Source organism: Larimichthys crocea, chromosome II, assembly GCF_000972845.2.
Source record: "Larimichthys crocea isolate SSNF chromosome II, L_crocea_2.0, whole genome shotgun sequence".
Taxonomy (NCBI): domain Eukaryota; kingdom Metazoa; phylum Chordata; class Actinopteri; family Sciaenidae; genus Larimichthys; species Larimichthys crocea.
The window spans coordinates 2,715,045-2,734,583 of record NC_040012.1 but is presented as its reverse complement, the minus strand read 5'-3'; the positions used below and the strand labels follow the sequence as shown (position 1 = coordinate 2,734,583).

At 43.1% G+C, this 19,539-nt stretch overlaps 1 protein-coding gene across 2 annotated transcripts in view; it reads left to right on the top strand.

Annotated features, from left to right (window-relative positions):
• Positions 1–354: 354 nt before the first annotated feature.
• The window catches only part of LOC104934053 (neuropilin-1a), a 76,133-nt gene continuing 56,948 nt past the window's right edge, over positions 355–19,539 (top strand). For both annotated transcript variants that reach the window (XM_019267431.2, XM_019267430.2), the window contains exons 1-2: positions 355–1,135; positions 1,984–2,158. In XM_019267431.2, the coding sequence (XP_019122976.2) occupies positions 1,051–1,135; positions 1,984–2,158 (260 nt within the window). In that variant the 5' untranslated portion in view covers positions 355–1,050. The remainder of the gene's footprint in view (positions 1,136–1,983; positions 2,159–19,539) is intronic.

Below are 19,539 nucleotides of genomic sequence, written 5' to 3'. Positions count from 1 at the left end.
AACATGAAATTACGCATTTTAATCTACAAAATGTGCATCCAAATCTCAATATTTTTCCTAATTCTCTTCATTTGCACCAACAAAACCACCGCGCACACCGACTGTTGCACCATATTCGGTCAGTGGGACAAGCCATCAGATGTAGGTCACCAAAGAAAGGCACCATACATCTTCCCTTGTATCCTTCGCTCCTCGGTTTAACAAAGATCAGATGTGTGGACTCGCGCCTTGCTTGCTTGGTTGGTGAACACTGCCCACACCTTGTACCAGACTCACATGCCAGCCGGAGTTTGCGTGCGCAGTTCTCCCTCTCTCCCTCTCTCTCTCTCTCTTACTGCTGCTGCTTCTGCTCGTATGCGTCGGGGAGCGCACAGAGGGCGCACCGGTGTCAGTCAGTTGTGCTCCAGCCCCTCGTAACGGTCGGGTCGCTGCTGGGTTTTTGCGCGCAAGCGGCGTCTTGAGAAGCAGCAGGAATTTTTTTCTTTTTTGGACAGGAGGGGGGTGGAGTGGAAATTCCGCTGTTACTTTCACGGCTCGCCTCGTATTTCTGACATTTCTGCTGTGGCGGTCAGACAGCCGCTGCGATCGGAGAGAGACAGACAGAGACAGAGAGGGAGAGAGAGACGGACTGAAATAAGGAGTAAAGATCTGGAGAGCAGCGCACAGAACGCCGGTTAACAACCGATTTCTCTCCGTTTTTAAATCCTCCACTTGGGAAGTACGTCCACCTCTCCTCTCCCGTTTGGTGCCAGAAGTGAGAGGTTTGATCAAGAATCGAGGGGAGCGCACAGCTTTTTCTTTTCGAACGGATATTTTCTCTCATTTTCCTGCGTTTGGATTATTTTCTTCTTCCAAGGAGATGGCAAGTTGCTCCCTGACAGACGCGGGGATCTGCTGCTGCTGCTGCTGCTGAAGCTCGCAGGGATGCTGGGGACCCGACAACAAGCAGATCTCTTACTTTGAGAGAATTTACGCATCATTTCTTTTTTGGAACCTAACACACCCGAGGACGTTTTTTTTTCCTCCTTCTTCCCGTTTTTCTTTTCCAGAATGTCTCTCAGTCTAAGGATGCGTAGTGGATTGCTATTGTTCCTTTTCGCCCAAGTCATCTTGGTTTCCTCGTTGACTCAGACCGGTAGGTGTTTGGACTGCTTGTATGAATACATGTGGCTTGACAACAGGCAGCCTGGCTCAACATTGATCCATTTTGCATCATTTTGCACCATTGTTGCCTCTCACCTGTTATCGCCTCGGCTCTCTCCTGCGAGAGCACGGTCTGCAGGGGAGGGGGGTTCAACTTAGAGCATGCGAATCATGTTTTAGATGAGAAGGATTAAGAATATCACGCAAACATTGGATTATTGTGGAAATATTAGCAATCAGAAAATATGCAAAAAGTCTCTTATGAGATTATAAATTGCACAAGAGGTCCCCATGTGAAGATTTCCTCGTTAGAATATAAATATGACACATACTTCACTGAGCTTTGTGGCGCCTCATATTTTTGGAGCTTTTACGCGTGAAGCTTGATCCACGCCACGAGCGATTTATTCCCATTTTTTTTAATTTAATTGAGAAAATTCAATTTAATCTTCACGCCTGTTTGCAGGAGAGGCAGCAGCCAGCTCACCTCACATCCATCCATCCATCCATCCATCCATCCATGGGCGTTATAGGACCGCTTCTTCTCTCAAAAACAAAAACAAATAGTGTAATCGTGGAGATTTATCACGTTTTTCTCTGTGGCTGGTTTGAATTTCCCAGCATGGGAATTTATAGTTGGAATGTGTGGACGGAGGCTTGGCGCAGAAATCAGAACTCCACTGGTGGATATTTGGATTTATGATCATCTCCAGTTTTTAGTGTCCTCACTCTCACAGCAGCTGATGCACTTTAATCTTTAAAACTATGCCCAGAAAAGTCAAGATCTCTCTGCACTAACTGACCAACTTTATCCCCTTTCTCTCTCTCTCCTTCTCTTAGATAAATGCGGGGGGAATATAGAGATACACACCGCGGACTACCTGACCTCCCCGGGCTATCCTGGAGCCTACCCGCCCTCCCAGCAGTGCGTGTGGGTCATAACAGCACCTGAGCCCGGTCAGAAGATCCTCATCAACTTCAATCCGCATTTTGATCTGGAGGACAGAGACTGCAAGTAAGAGTTCACTCCTCTCTCTCTCTCTCTCTCTCTCACCCCTCCTCCCACCCTCCTCAATCCTGCCTGGATACAGCGTGAAACTCTGCCACCTATTGGCCAAGGAGTTAGTGCATCTGCTTCCAGGGAGATTTATGGGTGAGGGGGGGTACAAGGATGAGATATGGCATTGAGGCTACTGGCAATTACTTGAAAGGAAATTGGGTTTGATTGGTTTTGTAATTCATACTTGATAAGGGGGGGGGGGGCAAAGAGAGCAGCAGCTTCTTGTTGATGGACTTCAGTTTGCTCATCGCAGGAATCGAGAAACGCTGTTTGCTTTTCATTTGGAGGCAGAGTTTGGTTGCTTGTGTTTGGAGGACGAATCGAGTTCGTCCGGATCTTTGTTTGTTTTCTGTTTGCGGAATCAGAACCCCGAGGATTTGATCTAATTTTACGATATTGCTGGAAGTGCTGCTGCTGTCAGCTTTTTGTCAAGTTTGAGGACGTTGAGAAAGACACACCACAAACACAAGCTGATGGTTTCGTCTGAAGCTGTTTTCTCACCTTGAGCTTGTTCATCCAACTTTTTATTTGCACTTGCAGTCTCAATGATAAGTCGGTTAATCGATTACTTAATTACAATATTGTTTATATCCATAATCTCATTCATAACATTGACACTCACTCTTCAAATCCAGCTGCTCAAATGTGAAGATTTGCTGCTTTTCTTTGTCTTCCATGACAGGCTTTTTTTCTGTGTTTGTGACATTTTCTACACAAATTATTGATTTATTATTGTCAGATTATTTTGAGAAGAGTTAAATCTGGGGCAGCTGGACCTTGTTGTAGACCCACGAGGACGTTCTGCAACCTAGATCTACAACCAGTTGCCCCAGATTTAACTCTTCTCAGAGAAAGATGGACTGAGAACCTTCACTGGATTATCAAAGTAAACACTAACGCAGCTTAATTATCTGTCACCATCATCACTGGCTTACATGTCTCTGTGCTGACCAGACAGAGGGGAAGTCTTGGTTTAAATAAAACCCTTAAAGAGCATTAATGTTCCACACATGCACCACGAGTCATTCCTGCATGTGTGTGAAGGTGCTTTCCTGAGCATTACCCTACAAACCTCACACACACACACACACACACCCTCTCTTTGACCTACAGACACACACTCGATTGTGTGCATCCACGCAACAGCCCATGTGTTGCTCTCTTCCATAAATACGCCTGTTTTTTTATGTCGGCTCCTCTGTCTTTTTTTTTTTTAAAGCCCCCCCATAAACGACGGCTCCTGTGTAAATCATGACTGGGCTGTGCTGGCGCTGTCTCACAGATGGGGGTCCTTCACTACTATTGGATCGTGTTTCACCACTGAGGGACTAATAAACCGTTAACACTCGGGACAGATAGCAGGTGTTGTGTGTCTTCTGCGCTGGATTACGCACTTTTAGTTGTGTTAGCCAACGTTCAGGAGAGGTTATCTCCAGGAAAATGCGATAACCCAGGGAGCAGTACGCGTTTGTAATAATACTGTTTAAGCACTTAATGAAATGTTGTAAATCTTGGTGATAAAAGTTGAGACAGTGTAGTGCACCACCACCACCAACAGAGTATTATTGTGTGCTTAAATTACTTTTCCTTGGGTTAATGTGCAGTTGTAAAGTAAAATATTGCAATTTCATCACGGGTTTAACATGTTGAACATGTTAGGTATATGTTCTTATCCAATGAGAGAGCAAGTAGGCCCCCTAAAGAAAAGTTTCTGGTCTTTTATTCTATGAGACAGGACTGCTGACTTTGGCTGAACATTTCCACATTAAGATTAAGACGCATTTACTGCTGCAGGATTCAAACGTGTGGCCCGGGCCACCCTGCAGCCACCTCAACATGTCATTTGTCTGTTTTGTTAGGGGCTCCTCGATTGGTTTCATTATTTGTTTCCGTGAGTTTATGTTGGATGATGATGGGGTGTAGCTTCGTAGCTCTCTGACTTGGCAGGAGCGGTGTTGTTTTTGGGATCGAGTCAAATGTTCCAAATATGCCCATTGAGCCGGGCTTTAAGCCTTTCTGGCGAGACCGCAGTCCCACTTAAAAAATTTCCTGAGATGATGTTTAAGAGTTTCGTTTCACTGTTTGATGCAGCGGAGCTCAACGTCGGTCAAGTCGACGAGGCTGTGATTGGAAGCAGAAACAGGATATAAAGTTTGTGCATTAACCTCTGCTGGTAGACCGGCTTTACACGTGGAGCAGCAAGGATCTGTCCATCAGCGAGTGTCCAGGAGTGAGATACTGAATCTCAATCAGTTCCAGATCTGACCCTTGACCTCAAAAGCCTCTGCTGAGAGGAATGACAGAAATGGGAACTTGTTCCTCAGGAATTAATATCCAGCATTCTCTGGTTTCAGCGTCATAAACGTGAGGTTTTTCTGCATTTATATCATAAACATACATCTTTGGGTTTTGGACTGAAGAAGATATTTAAAGACGTCACTTTTTTTTTTCCTGTTTTCTGACGTTTTGTTTGACAGAGGCCAAACAAGGAATCAAGAGGTGATTAGTAATACATCTCCAGCTGCGATAAACAATTGTTTTTCATAGTTTAATCTTTGATTAATTCATAACAAATGTCTTCAAATTGAATTCAAATTACAATCAGAGGAAAAGCAGCAAATCCTCATCAAAAGCTGAAACCAGCGAATGTTTGATACATTACTTCTTCTCTTGCCCGATAAGTGACGTGAACGCGTCATTGATGATCGGAAATTTAACTTGTCTGTTCATAAACTGAACAATGAATCGTTTCAGCTTGAGATAAAACACAATTCTAAAGATTTATTAAGCTTTGCTCTTATCCAGTAACCCTCATAGTAAATGAACTTGTCGAGGTTTAGTGGATTTCCCAGATGGACTTTGAATATTCTGCAGGGAAATCAACCGAGTGACATTTAGGTCACGGGGCAGGTTTCAATAGCACTCTGCCATCCCGCAGTCTTAATTCAAATACACTCTCCTGATTTAGATTTATTGTTGGAATGACACCCTGCTCCTCCCTTTCATCAGATCTGCCTGTCGCCGCTTGCCCATTCCTGCCGGTCCCCCATAATTAAATTACTGGACCAAAAATGGAACAAAACATGTTCCAGTGCTGTGAAACATGTCTGCAGTTAACCGGCCAAACAAAGAAGCCTCATGCACTGGAGTCCTCCAGCTACATTTCCGACATCTGTGTCACTACATATCTTCCCCGTGCACCCTCATGACCCGGGGTTTGTAATTATGAGCCTTAATTACAGCGCTTTTTTAAAAATACATATTTGCCAGGCGGGGAAATGTTTTCTGCCAGTGTGATTCATGGAGGAGGAAACTGAAACTTTGTGGGAGTTTTCTTCCAAAAATAGACGATGCACCGTTTTTGGAAACAATCACAAAAGAAACAATTATATTTAAACTGAGACGTAATCACAAATTTTTGCTTCCTGGGACAAAAAATTGGTTCAAGTCTGGGTGATAATTCCAACGACAACCTTTTACTTCGACAAACTCCCGAATGACACATTCTGCGCTCAGCGAACAGACGTTGGCGTAGACGAGAAACCAGTAACACTTTTTTTTTGTTCAGACGTGCTAAGATCCAATCGACTCAGCCTCCGTGAGCCAATCTGGAGCGGCACCAGAACAAGTCTTGTCTCACGTCCACGTCTGAAATAGCGCGGCCGACAAAGCAAATCCCAGCGGAGCGTCGGTAAAATAGAGCAGAGAGAGGCATGGGTAAGGAACATGCGTCGGCGGGGAGGATAATTTGGGACATCTTTTTAGGAGTTGGCTGAACTGTTTCCTCCTACATGAGGCTGTGCTGGCTCAGCCTGCACTTCACACATACGCAAACACTCGCAGACATAACACACACTCGCGCACAAACTTTTCTGTCACTTACAGTATGCTTCATGTGCGGCAATGTGGTGCAAACACAGCTACAGTGTGCATGCTCTGCAGATTCTCTCCACGCTCATTCTTGTGTAGTTCACGGGGCCACGGAGAGACTAACACTGACACAGACTGGGTAACTTTAATTGGAAACTCCACTGTACGAACACGCTTTGGATGTCGCATCATGAATTTATGGGTACACACTGTTTACAAGGGGGTCACTGAATGTTTTTAAGGCTATGAAAATGAGTTGAATCATATGTTACGGCCGGCATGGCCACCAGATCTCAACCCAGCTGAACACCAGGGAGATTTTAGAGTCAAATGAGTGAATATCTTTTGGAAGAACATGTTCGTCCCTTCAAAGCTCCACGGATTTGTAGAATTTGGAGCACTGACACTGGTGGACCAACACCTTACAAAGACAGTTGATGGTTTATACTCTCTTTTGTCACCAAGAACAAGTTTTATAGCTAAAATTTGATGTCTATAGAGAAACCCAACACTGATTCAGTAGTTTATCATCGTGGATGTAGGGTTTAGAGTTTGGACCTGATAAGTTTAAAAGTTCAGACCACTCCGAAGTGAAACAGGGGCAAGTTGGTGGAAAAGCCTGTACAGCAAATAAGTTAATTACGGCACTTCATCACAGCGTCTTGACCGTCCCATGATAAATAACAGCTCATAGGGTGAGAGACAGAACAAGAGACAGAGAGAGAGAGACGGAGGGAGAAATGCTATAAATTCCTCTCCAGTGTGATGGAAAGGACCTGCATGTCCCGAGGCAAAGCGCTCCATGATTATTCCAGTTGTTCTTCAAGTGGAGGCACAGTCACAGGACTGACATCCCACAGCCTTGGCTGTCACATGAATGGAAACTCATGTTTAGAGGGCATTTGTGTGTCTATGTGTGGGGGCTGTGTTATTTATAACGTGGTGGTAGATTTGGCTTCAAAGTCGATCTTTATTAGCCGGTGTTTTGAAATACACAGTGTGTCAGTTAAGGTATGAAAAGATGGATGGATGGGTCGGCTGATGAACGGATAGTTTGGTGGATGATTGAATTTGATCATTGGGCCGTGGATGGAAGGATGAATGGATATATCGAATGGTGGATTGAGTTTCTGCTGGACATTGGATGAATGAATTTCTGGACGATAAATGGAAAGATTAATGGATGGATGGCTCCCAAGATGGATGATTGATGGATTGTTGGGGGGCTAGACGGAGCTACGGTAGGACAGATAAATTAATCAACAGATGTCTGGATGGGAGATTGTTGGATGGATGATGGATTGATTGAATGAAAGAGTGGCAGGATGGATAAATTGAATAAATGGATGATTTAATCAATTTGTGGACGACTCAAAGAGATCAATGGATGCAAGAATTGGATGTATCGTTGGATTCAGACGTGCGAATCTGGAAGGATTGCTGCACAGATGGATAAACTTTAACCCTCAGCACATTCTTGACGACCTCTCCTTGTGAAAATGCAGAACAACGGTCTCACGTTTGTGCCGCAGCACTAAAATAATCCGCCACATCACAAATATTCTGTTGAATCTTCACCGTGCTCAGCATTCAGTCTGACTCCGTCAGGCTTTTTAAAGAAAATAAGAGCGTCACCCTCCAGATGGTTGTATTTTTCAGATCCACAGCAGCCACACGAAACAGGAAAGCTAAATGTGCTGCTGTCACAGGATGGTTAGCCCGTGGCTCGTTTCCAAGGAAATTTGAGGCGTGTGAGCCTTTCCCACCAAGAAGAAAATAAAATAAAATAATTTGGTTGTTTGTTCTTGTGTTTGTTACTTTGATGTACAAAAGAGCTGTGAGAATTGGGTCAGTGAAAGATGGATATTTGTTTTGTTTTCCTGTTTGTAGTCTGAGCAATTGTCCCGTCTTATGTATAGCACGGGCAAATGTGCTTGTGTGTTCAAGCCTTGACAACTTTAGGTCTTAATTGGGACTGAATGGTCAGATTATTCCCTTTTTTGTCTCATTTTAGGTCCACAATGATTGCACAAATTCAAACTATAACCAGTTTGAGCATTTCAATACTCCAAAATCACTACACAACCCATGTTGCAATGGGCTCAAACAGAGGACATAAGTTTAATTATTAAGTCCCTCCTGGTCTTTTTGTGTGCTGATCCTCACAGAAGTTAAAATATTTAAGGAATGAGAGACCAAAAAAAAAGTAATGGAGCTAAGAAGACGGGAAGTTAAAGGAGGTGTAGAACAGGAGGAGGAGGAGGAAATTTGCTGTATAAGAAGGAGATGATGAGCAGTGCAGCAAAGTGGAAAGATGAGACGATGAACAGGAAAGAGAGGGTAGAGCAGACAGAGAGCTCCGGGGCTGGTTGGCATGGTCAGTCCGACGCTGACCTCAGTGACAGACCTCTCACTGTGTCTTCTCCACCTCCTCCTCCACCCTCAGGCTGTTCTGTCACTGTGCACCATCACTTTCTCTCCTCACGCTGAACTCCATGTGCACTCGTCATGTTTTTCTCCTCTCCCTCTGTCGGCCATATGCTCTTTGTCTCCTTCTCCACGATTTGGAGGAACGATGGTGAACTTTTTTTTTTTTTTTTTTTTTTTTTACTGCGTGCGACCTGAAGTCCTGACTGTGTTTTAATAAATATAATACACACTGAATGAGCTGACTGAGCAAATTGTACCGCTGGTTACCGTTTCAGCGCCGAACCACATTATCAGCAAAAAGTTATAAATACTGCAGGGATGACGTATTTTTGTAGAGCAGCACGTAAGTTACGCAAAGCTAACGGGACTCTTCCATTGGATTATTGCAGAATATAAGAATATGTATTATACTAAGATGTTTTAGTTCAGCAGGATAAACCACATTTGTGATTTAAATGGGACCATTTGTCACCAATGTCGCCCACACTAAACGTCCAGTTTGTATATTAAAATCTCCAAGTTGGAAAGTTTAAGTTACAATAGTCTACAGGAGTGAGTGTAAATACAAAGAGGCTGAAAAGGCGGATACGTCTCCGCGTTTGACGTTAAACTGTCGTCACTAACCGCTCTCATTTATTCACTTAGTTAGTAACCGCGGTGAAATTCACAAACGGGGTCTAATCTCCTCTTATTTATTGTTCTCCATCAACTCCTGAGAGAAACGACTACATGTTTACCTCCTAAATGCTCCACTTTGGTCACCAGATAGTCGACATATTGGCTATTAGCCATGAGATGCTGGCAAGGTTAAACTCTCAGTCAACAACTAAAGCTGTGTAGCTGGATGGAAGACGCTTTGCTTTGTTTGTTTACTATAAAAAACATGTTTTAGCATTTAAACCTTGATTTAGTCCAATAAATTTCCTTTATAACACTGGTTCCCAAAGTGGGGGTTGGGACCCCGTGGGGGGTCGCGAGGCAGCAAGATGAACATTTAAGAACATTTCAAAATAAAAGCCTTTCGATTTTCTTTGCCTCTTCTGACCCCTGATGTTATTACTGCAGATTAACGACATTAGCAACAACGATATTAATATTAAAGTCTACTAGTGTTCTGTTAAACATTACGACATGTAACAAGGACAAATCATCTGACATCTGAGGACAGTGGGGGGTCGCAAATCACTAGTACTGTTGTTTTTGCGTGTCGCTGGCTTTTCGCCTGCTTTATAAGATCATGTACGTTTGATTATTCTGTAAAAATATATCCGTAATATCTGCTTGTTGCCAGAAATCGGTGTTACAAAGTTCAGAGTTCATCTGTCAATAAATTGTTTCCCCCATTTATAGATGAGAGTAAGAATAACACGCGAACGTTGGCCGACTCTCCAGCAGACTCTCGTCTCTCAGCAGCAAATATTTGTCTAATGGAAGGAAGGGTGATCTGAATCCTGCCATTGTTTCTCTTATGCAACTGTACATTGTTTGGTTTAGCTGTTCCAAACAATTAGAGACATAAACACTGCGCTCCATATGAACCAGCTCACACATAACATCACATAAACATACTGTATATACACGCACACTCACACACACTCACACATAATCAGACTTATTGAGGATTCGCTGCTCATCAACGAGTCGCACAAAAACACACGCACCCTCGTCTTTTCACACGAGTGAAATCGTGTCAGATTAGATCCTTAACGAGCAGATTAACGAGGAGGAGAGTTTGGCATGGGGAGAAAGGAGGGAGGGAGGGAGGACCCAGTTAGCGTCGTCACACACACCCACAGCTGCAATACCAGGATTTACAGGATGCACTCGCTGATACACTCCAGATGTTCCCAAAGCGAAATACACACTCTTGCAGGCACGGTAGAGGGAGATCTGTCAGAGTAAACAGTTTGGTTTTACAGTGACGATGAAGCTTTGTTTTTGTTTTGAACTATTTCTACGTGCGGCTCCCATTGGCTGTTATCTTAAGCACAACATATTTAAATCCAAAAAATCACAAGAAAACACCAAGGCGCTGTTAAAATGCCTTTATTGTTACGCCACGGTCAAGTTGCCGCCCGCAATTTGTCAGCTTCGCCGACTCCGTGGCAAAATGTTTGATGCCGAAACACGTCAGAATTTGTTTTTTTGGTCTAACTTGAGCATGCCGTGACTATAAAGGCATTTTTATTGTTTAAGAGCGCCTCAGAGATTTTCTTGTGATTTCTTTGTCCAGGAAACGCTTCTTCTTTGAGCTTTTTGTGGTATTTATATCCACTTTGAACACTTAAGTTATGGATAAGTTTGAAGGATTTATCCAAGGAGGCATTTGGAGGATGCTTTAATGTGAGGATGCTTGGTCATGACCACTTTTAAATCTTCAAATCTCACAAAGTTTTCAGACTCAAGTCATTTTTTCCCCCTTCAGAGACACGGATCACAACGCTGCGCGCCATCATCGCATCCCCGAAAAATGCAGAATTTTCTTCGGTCGTGATACCACATAAAAGCAAAAGGAAAAATGAGTCATGCCTCGGTGCATGGCATGTCATAATGCAGCAGCAGCACCTTCAAAGGATAGATTCATAAAAATACAGGCCCTCCACCAGATGTGTGTTTTCGGAGTGGATTGTACGTTTTTTTGAACGCTCTCTCTGTATTTTTTTATGCAGTCGATGACAGATGACAGAGCTTTCACGCCTCCAGGGTCCAGAAAAACCCGTCCAATTGGCTCTGAAATGTTCAAATAACCTCACGCGAACTTTAAAGTGATTAAAACACCTCATGTCTTTGCCTTCTTTCAAGGTTTTTTACGATAAATAGATACAAGAGACAAGCCTTGACCCACTTCTTTCTAAAAATTCAAATGACCTACATGTTTCGGAATGAAGAAGTCACAAGACACTACTCAAATATCTATCCCCCCTAAATATAAATGAGTCTGACTTCATTCATCTGCCTCTTAAATCCGCCTCCTTGTGAACTTAAAAGGCCCGTGAAAACTCAATGTCACGCTTTGGACAGGTCAGCGTTGGGACACAGAGGTCAGAGGTCAGAGGCGGTGGGTCAAACTGTGCTTTGACCTTCTCCTGAGAGGATGAGCGCCCTGGGAGGCTTTGTCCTTGTAAATATGCGCGACATGGGGAAACCCGCCCCTGAATAGCTGTTCACCAGCAGCGCGGACAATAAAGTCTTTTTTCTTTCGCAGCTTGTAGACGAATATCTGTCAGTGTCGGAACGCCCCGGGGCGACCTCCCATTGAGACATGTAGGTAGAAGATACACACATTCATGTAGTGGGCAGATAAACAGATTGAAGTGTGTGGGAGGCACACACACACACACACTAACTAACACAGATATGCATATATGATACTACAAATGAAGAAATATTTACGTGGATGCAACAGACCCCAAAAAAGACCTGACCTGCAGGCTTTTATTTTGAAAATACAGAGCGTTTGTGTCTTGTTATTTTAACTTTTAGGTGCGCTGAGGAGTGCAGTGAACGTTGGAGTGACTCATTGTTTATCTGCGTCGTGACCTCATGAGTTATTTTGAATCAGACTGCTGACTGAAGGAAACGACGGGTTTTAAGGAAATGGGTGTGTTAGTCAAGCGCTGAGAGGAAAATCATCAGTGTGTCACTGGAACATGATCGCTCTGGTGTTTTAAGGGCCAACACTGAAGGAGAGTGTACATGAGTGATTTTTAAAGTATCTGTGGTGGTGCTTCGATCCTAAACATGGACAGTACAAGTGAGAGTATTAAGAGTATTACATTAAAAGTATAATAATCTGAAAGTAAAGGTATTTATTGTGAGAATAAACGGTCTCTTCATGGAGTTGGATGATGTACCATATGTTTTATTGTATGAGTTTATCCTTGTGAGGCTGTTTCCAGCTACGTTACATGATTTTTGGTGGTTAAATCAACAGAAATGCATCAAAACTTTGAGTTTATCATGTTTTCTGTCTTTATCTTTATTAAAGTTATTAGTAACTACAGCTGGTAGATAAAGACAGTATATTTCACTGTGAACTCTAGTGTAGTAAAAATATGTTGCACCAGATAGAACGCATTAAATAAAACGTATTTATAACATAATATTTAGTTTTTTCATGATATTGCATGTACAGTTACAGTTAAAGGTCCAGTGTGTAGAATCTAGTTGCATCTCGTGGTGTAATAGCTGCATTGCAAACACTGTGTGTAGAGTCAGTGTTTAGTTTGTCTGTTCTCTGAAATGAAGTTTCACTGTTTGCTCGTTATCTTTCTACCTGCACGTCCGTCTGTCCAATCACACTCTCTCGTCACCAAACCGAGTGTAATCCCTGCTGGGGTTTCTATATGTGTGCGTCTGAATAGTGCTGGCTAATTAATGTCACATGTTTTGGGACCCGGAGAGGTGAATATATATACGCTGTGAATGCTGATGAACTTGTCGATAGGCTAACACATGTCAGAGAGCAGTGGAAGTGACACGGTGTTTATTGCTTTGGCCTGAACTCACTTTAGAGAGGTGTGGATTGAGTGTCGGTTGACAAAAGGCCTTTTTCCTCCCAAATCTCTCAGGTACAGACGGAGACGTCGACTCAGAAACGCCCTTCTGCTGTTTGTCTAAGTCTAAAGTTACCAGGCCTGACTCCGGACGTGACTAGCTCACTTTGCTGAGACTGAAAGTTGCAGCTCTTTGACCCTGAGAGAAACTCCTCGGCTCCCCCCAAAAAAACGTCGACTTTGACTTTCTTCCTTTTGAACTTTTTCATATTTAAAACCCCGTTGAGTTTGCACCAAATCTCATTTCATCCTTCAGGGTCCCTAAACAGTCTGTCTAAGAGAGAGAGAAGGGGAAGAGGGGGGCGTTCTCTCATTCCTTCTCTGTCAGATTAAGGCTTCCTAAATGAGAACAAATTCCACCTCCTCCACGTCTCCGTTTTAATTTCCCAGCAGAATTGTGCTGCCGTGGCTTTGTATCTGCACGGCCGAGGTGAAGGATGAGGATATTCATACTTTGGCTGCTTGGCCCAATTTATTTTTCTTTTGGGGTAGTTTGTGTGTGTGTGTGAGTGTGTGTGTGATCACACATCCTTTTTAACAGGATTTTCCTGATGCATTTTCTCATTTTTTTTGGATCTAGTCAATGTTTTCTTTGTTATGAAACGTGTGTTTATTGCTTTTATTACTGTCGTGGTCATAACATTAAATGTTCGTGGGTGGATGGTAAGTATTTCTATGTACGAGTGTGTGTGTGTGCATGGAAAATAGCATCTTGTGAGTGCTCGTAGCTCTAATTAGTAGTTCTGCAGACATTAATGAGCGTGTCTTCTGTATGAGGTCCATTATTTTGATACTGAGAGTTGTCACTTGTTCAAAGGGCTATTTTGGTTTTTAGGGTTACGGGTTGACTTGGATTTAGGTTAAAGTGTTAGAGTAAGAACTGGGTTATGGTGAGGAACCACTGAAAATTCACAGAGCACCAATTCTAGCTTCTTCTCGACTCCACTCACAACCCAACAACGTCTCCTTGAAACTCCGCTCCAATATGTCACAGCAAACAAAAACAAATAAAATAAAGTCTCACATACACGTACTTCCTTCACTTTCCGTAGTTTCTCTCTTTGACCAACATAAGGCCATAATCCACTGAGTCAGATGTGAAAATATTCAGTATTTCCTCTGATTAATTCTGTGGCTAAGTTGGTGTGGAGCTGAACAAGTCTGTCACTGGAGGCAAACCGTTAAATTAGCAAAATAAAATGACAAAAGCTCATCCAGTCCCCAAACTCTAGCTCCTTTATGGTTATTTTCAGACATTCGCAGCAGTTAAGGGTTAAGGTTAGGGGAAAAACACGACTTTAAACTGAATTAAAGCTTCACAATGTGTTTTGCCTAAACGCAACCACACCCGTGTTCATCTAAACCAAGACCAAGTCATAACAGAGACCAGAGTGTAGTGTAGTGAGACCGAGACAAGACCGAGACTTTCAGGGTTCATACCAAGTCAAGACCAAGATAAAGACACGCCAAGACCGAGACCAGACACTGTGTGTTTTCCTTTGGATGCTGTTTTGCAGATGAACTCAATCCAATCACAGTAATGATGTTAACAGATAAAACCACTCAGTGAAATCTTGAGTCGTCTTTGTCTGAGATCAAGACAAGACTGAGTAAAAACTGCTGACCGGTGTCCAGACTGAGACCGATCTCGAATACATGGGATGCGAACCCCTGTGTCAAAGTCCTGCCAGGTCCTCTATTCATTTCCATGACTTTCGTGTTCGTTTGCACCTGAAATCACGGCGCCACAAAAAAGAGGTTTTTAGCAAATCTCCACAGAGCTCCCCACACTGCCTTCTCTCCCGTAACGCCTTGCAGAGCAGTTCACTCGCTTCCTGTGGAGAATGAATAGGAGCTGCGCCGCATTCAGTGGGTCTGAAGAATGAAGCTCCTCACATGTATAGAAGTACAAACTGGTGCACATGTGGATGTGTTATGAATGCAAGTGAGTATATCTGCAAATATTTCTGTGTGTGTGTGTGTGTGTGAGCAGGAAACTGACAGAGTATTTTTCGTGAGGCGATGATGAGCTGTACTGAGTGCTCGAGTCGGCGAGTGAGTGAGACAGTGAGAGGAAGATGATGTCTATTTTTTTGGTGAACACGGGGGAGGTGAGAAACAAGGAGGGTTGGACTGGTGTGTGTGTGTGTGTGTGTGATGGCAGGTGGCATCGTAGTGTGTTTTGTGCTCACACACTCGGATGTAACACACGTACATGTGCCATCTGTAGCCTCCCAGCAGAGCGAGAACGACTGGTCAGACTGAGTTTATCGGCACTAAAAACACACGCCGTGCTACAAAATCTGAACACTGTAGCCTGCAGCATCTCCTCTCTGTGTTTGTTTTTGTGTGTGTTTACTTGTGTTACTCACATTGTGGGGACATAAATCTGCTTACAGGGTCACATTTGCAGGACTTACCTCCCAACTGTAGACAAAAAACTTGTAAACCATTAAATTTAAGGGTTAGGACTTTTGGTTTTCGGTTAGGTTTGGGCTTAGACATGTAATGGCTGTGGTCGAAGTCGTCTCCAGGGAAGGTTACATCCTCATATTAAAAAAACGGTGAGTGTGTGTGGGCTCTGCTTGTTTCAGGGTAAATCTAAGCACAGCATAGAGAGGAAGGCCATTGTTTTGAAGGGACAAACGCTCTGAATATTCTGGGCCGTGTTGTGTCCAAAGATCGACTCAAGTCTTTTCAGATGTTCTAGACGTGGCCATCAAAGAGGCCGGGGCATCTGGAACCTCCTCTTTTTGCATTCTTCATATTGGATGGAAATAAAGTTGGTTCAGCTGGTCGATCAAAGGTCTGTAGGTGTAAAGCAGAAAGCCCTCCACCATTAGGATGTGAATCTCCTCCTCCTTCCTTATGGTTAGACTTTGGGATGAATTATTAACGCCATGAGACTTCTCAAACTTCACGGGGTTCTCCAGCAGCGCCAGCTTCAATCTGATCTTTGGGCTTGAAGAAGTCCTCATGATGTATCTTAATCAGTCTGTTGGTGAGGGTGGTTTTCCCTCCATTGGTAGAAGCTCTCTGGGAGTTCAAACGTCAGTAAACCGGTTCAGAATCACAAATATCAGATGGGAAGAAAGCTCGAAAAGAGAAGATGCAGCAGGAAACGTTAACTACCTGAGTCCTCCATGGCACTCGGGTTAAGAGCGGAGATGGGTTGTCACACTCCGACGTGGTCTTCCACCGAAAGATCAGATCACTCAAATGTGCTTTTTAGATGTCCAAGTTTGTAGGTTCAAAATTACAACTGCAAAGAAGATCACAGGCTTTTTTCTTGTTTCTATTCAGAGGTACGGTGCATTAAAGAACTTTAAAGTCATCATGTGAACATGCTAAAGTGTTTAAAACGTCACAGCATGATTGCAATAAGCAAAAAAAGTTTGCACAAAACAATCAGATAATATTCTGATTTTAATGAAGCTTCTAGCACCTGTGCATGCGCACGAATAATTAAGCTGCTTTCTAAAGAACTGAAAACATCAAGTTCGATGATTCCTCACTCGCTATAGTAACTTCCTGAGGAAATGCACTTCAGCGTTATTGAGTGAACCAAGTGCGAAACATGTCAAACAGGAAATAACAGAAGAGCTAAAAATGTTTCCTGCGTTATTAAACTTTTTTTCATGTGAAGCCAAAATGACTTCACACCTGCAGAATTCTGAGACGGCTCTGAGGCCATCGCAGTTCAACGGCAGCCAACGTTTTAACAGTTTAAAGAGTCGATGTAAGCGTCAGATTCTCAGAACAAAACACAAAGATAGGAGAAGCCACATTAGCCTGAAGTACGTGCATTTCTGAGAAAGGGGCATGACTCCTCAAACTCTTCTCAAACGGGCCGACGCACCCTCTGGATGTTTTTGGCACAATTGCTCTCTCAGTCAGCAGCTGAAGTGCAACAAGTCCACGCCGTTTTCCTGAAAGCCATTCTGGGTAATGAAGGAATTTACTACATGAAGCAGAAGTAGATGTTTGGAAAAGGGGGGCATGCCAAAAAACACTTGATCAAACTTTTAACTCCTCAAAGTTTGGTGGAACGTTTCCCTTTTTAAAAGCCAACTGGTTTATAGAGAAGGTTTTTTTTGGAATAATCTTTTAATGTCTGGAGAGGAAGGTGGAGAGCAGACAGTGTTTGCACAGACAGAGCCAGATGAAGGGAAAACAGAGAGGTGGATGGAATAAATGAACGACAGACGGCGAGAGAGGTGTGACGCCGCCCTGCAGAAACACTGAGTCACTCCCAGCTTCAGCTTCAGCTTCAGCTTCAGCTTTGCGGGAGGCGAATATAACAACAGCTCAAATTTGGGCCCATAAATGCTCCCGTGATACCTTCCAGATGTGTGTTAAGAAGTTAGCCGCGGGGGGAAAAAGCAACACAACACAACACAACACCGCAAGCATGTTAATGAGCCGCAGTGTGTGTGTGTGTGTGTGTGTGAGCGCAGGGTTTCTGCTTATAGCTCAGTAGCTTGGGAAGAAGGCGGGGAAGGAATGCAGGGCCGTGTGAACATTCCCCCCTTCTCCATCTGCATCTTATTTATTTAAAAAGGTTATCTGCCACTTCCTCATTTGTTTTAGATTTGGCAACACCGTGCGGTCGCCGCACGTGGTCAGTTTGTACTTATCTTAGCGGGTCACTTATCAAACGGCGTGGGCAGTAATAAGACGACTTAATAACTTGAGTTTTTATTGGATTCTCTCTCTAATTAATTGGATTTATTTTTATCTGTGAGTTTCTGTAGGTGTTACGTTTTTCTTTTCTTCTGATCAGCCGTTGCTGAACACCCACCTCTCATCATTTTAAACAAAGCGTCGTTTCAGTCGATTCCGTCGAGGGTGTAATTTAGGTTTCAGAAGTTGTGTCAGCTCCGGTTATATTTGTCGCGTGTAGCTCGACACACGCACAGAGTCAACAGTGCAAAGAAAATCAGCTGAGCACGAAGACATAAAAGATACAGTAAGATAAAGAATGGATGAATATGAGTAAAATATCACAAGATAAAATATGCACAAATGTTCTATAGAAGCTTGTAAGTGCACTACACACTACAGATTATTGAAGAAGTATCTCTGTATGAATAAATATGAACATACTATTTAATTATGATATGCTAAACTATAGAAATGTATGAAAATACATTTTTTGTGCATTTTTGCAGACTGCAGTCCTGTTAGATAAAACTTACAGAAGTCTGATGACCCAGTGGTTAAATAAAAAACTCCTCCAGTCAGGTGTTAAATCAGTCAGGTGTTTAGCCGTGCTCCTTGTTATCATCAGTCTGCGAGCTGCAGTGTGTGTGTTTAATGTCGTGTTTATCGTTGAGTATTTTTAGGTCTTCTCCTGCATGTTTGGTGTCAAAGTTGAGTTTTTATTTTCTGCATTTATGTAAACGAACAAATAACACGTTATATAGAAACTGGTCATAGAAATAGTCAAAATACAAAAGTGGACATTGTCTAACTCTTGAATGTAATAAATGAGTTGATCAGTTACAGATATACAGTTACACAGCCTATAGATTCTTCCCTCGCTCCTCCTGCTACTGCTTTGCTTATTAAACTTGACATTTAGTCCGTACAGTTAACGGCATGAAATGTTAATTTAAACATCTGCTGTTGGGCTCGCAGATGGAGCGGCGATTTGTTTTGCCCTTGAGCAAGGCATTTGCCACAGACTGCTGCATTTCGAGGGCACGACTATAGCCGATGTAGTTAATGAGTGATATGATGTGGGGGGGCTGCAGGGCCTGCAGACTGAGAGACTCTCCTTTAACTAGAGTGTGAAGAGACAGACCTCACTTCATTAAACGGCCTGTCTCGGTAAACACCGACTGCCTCCAGGACCGGCTGGAGTGACTTTGAGTGAGTGAGTGTAGCCATCTGCATGCAGACAGACACACATACGCTCCAGCACTCTCTCCCTATGGCTTTTATTTTATGAGCCTCTGTAAGACACAGCGGCGAGCGGAGAGGAGGGGGAGCGAGGTGGAAGTTTGTTGCTATGAATAAAAAAACCGCCACCACCTAAACATCACCGACGGCACTAAGACTTTACAAGTGAGCACTTAAGTCCATTTCTCAGCGGGCATGTAAAGCTTTCTGTGAACACATGGACGAGTAAGACTGAGAGAAAGTTAAAGTCAGAACAGATTCGGTGCACCTCCGGCTCCAATACCTCGATTTAAAACGCTGTTTATGCCCTCAGCTGATAAATAACGCGTGTAAACACTGAGAGTTACTGTTCGACGGCATGGAGACATAACGAATGCTTCTGTAATTGTTCATGTTGTTTATTAATCTAATTCGATTTTTATGAATCTAATCTGATATTCGTGTTTTCGGGATATGTTTAAATATTAAACTGTGTCTTTGTAGGTGTGGGCTCTGCTGATGCTGATGAATTTATATTGATTTTTTTATGCAATTTTAATTGCTGCCTGCATTTTCTCCGATGTGATTGTGTTAGAT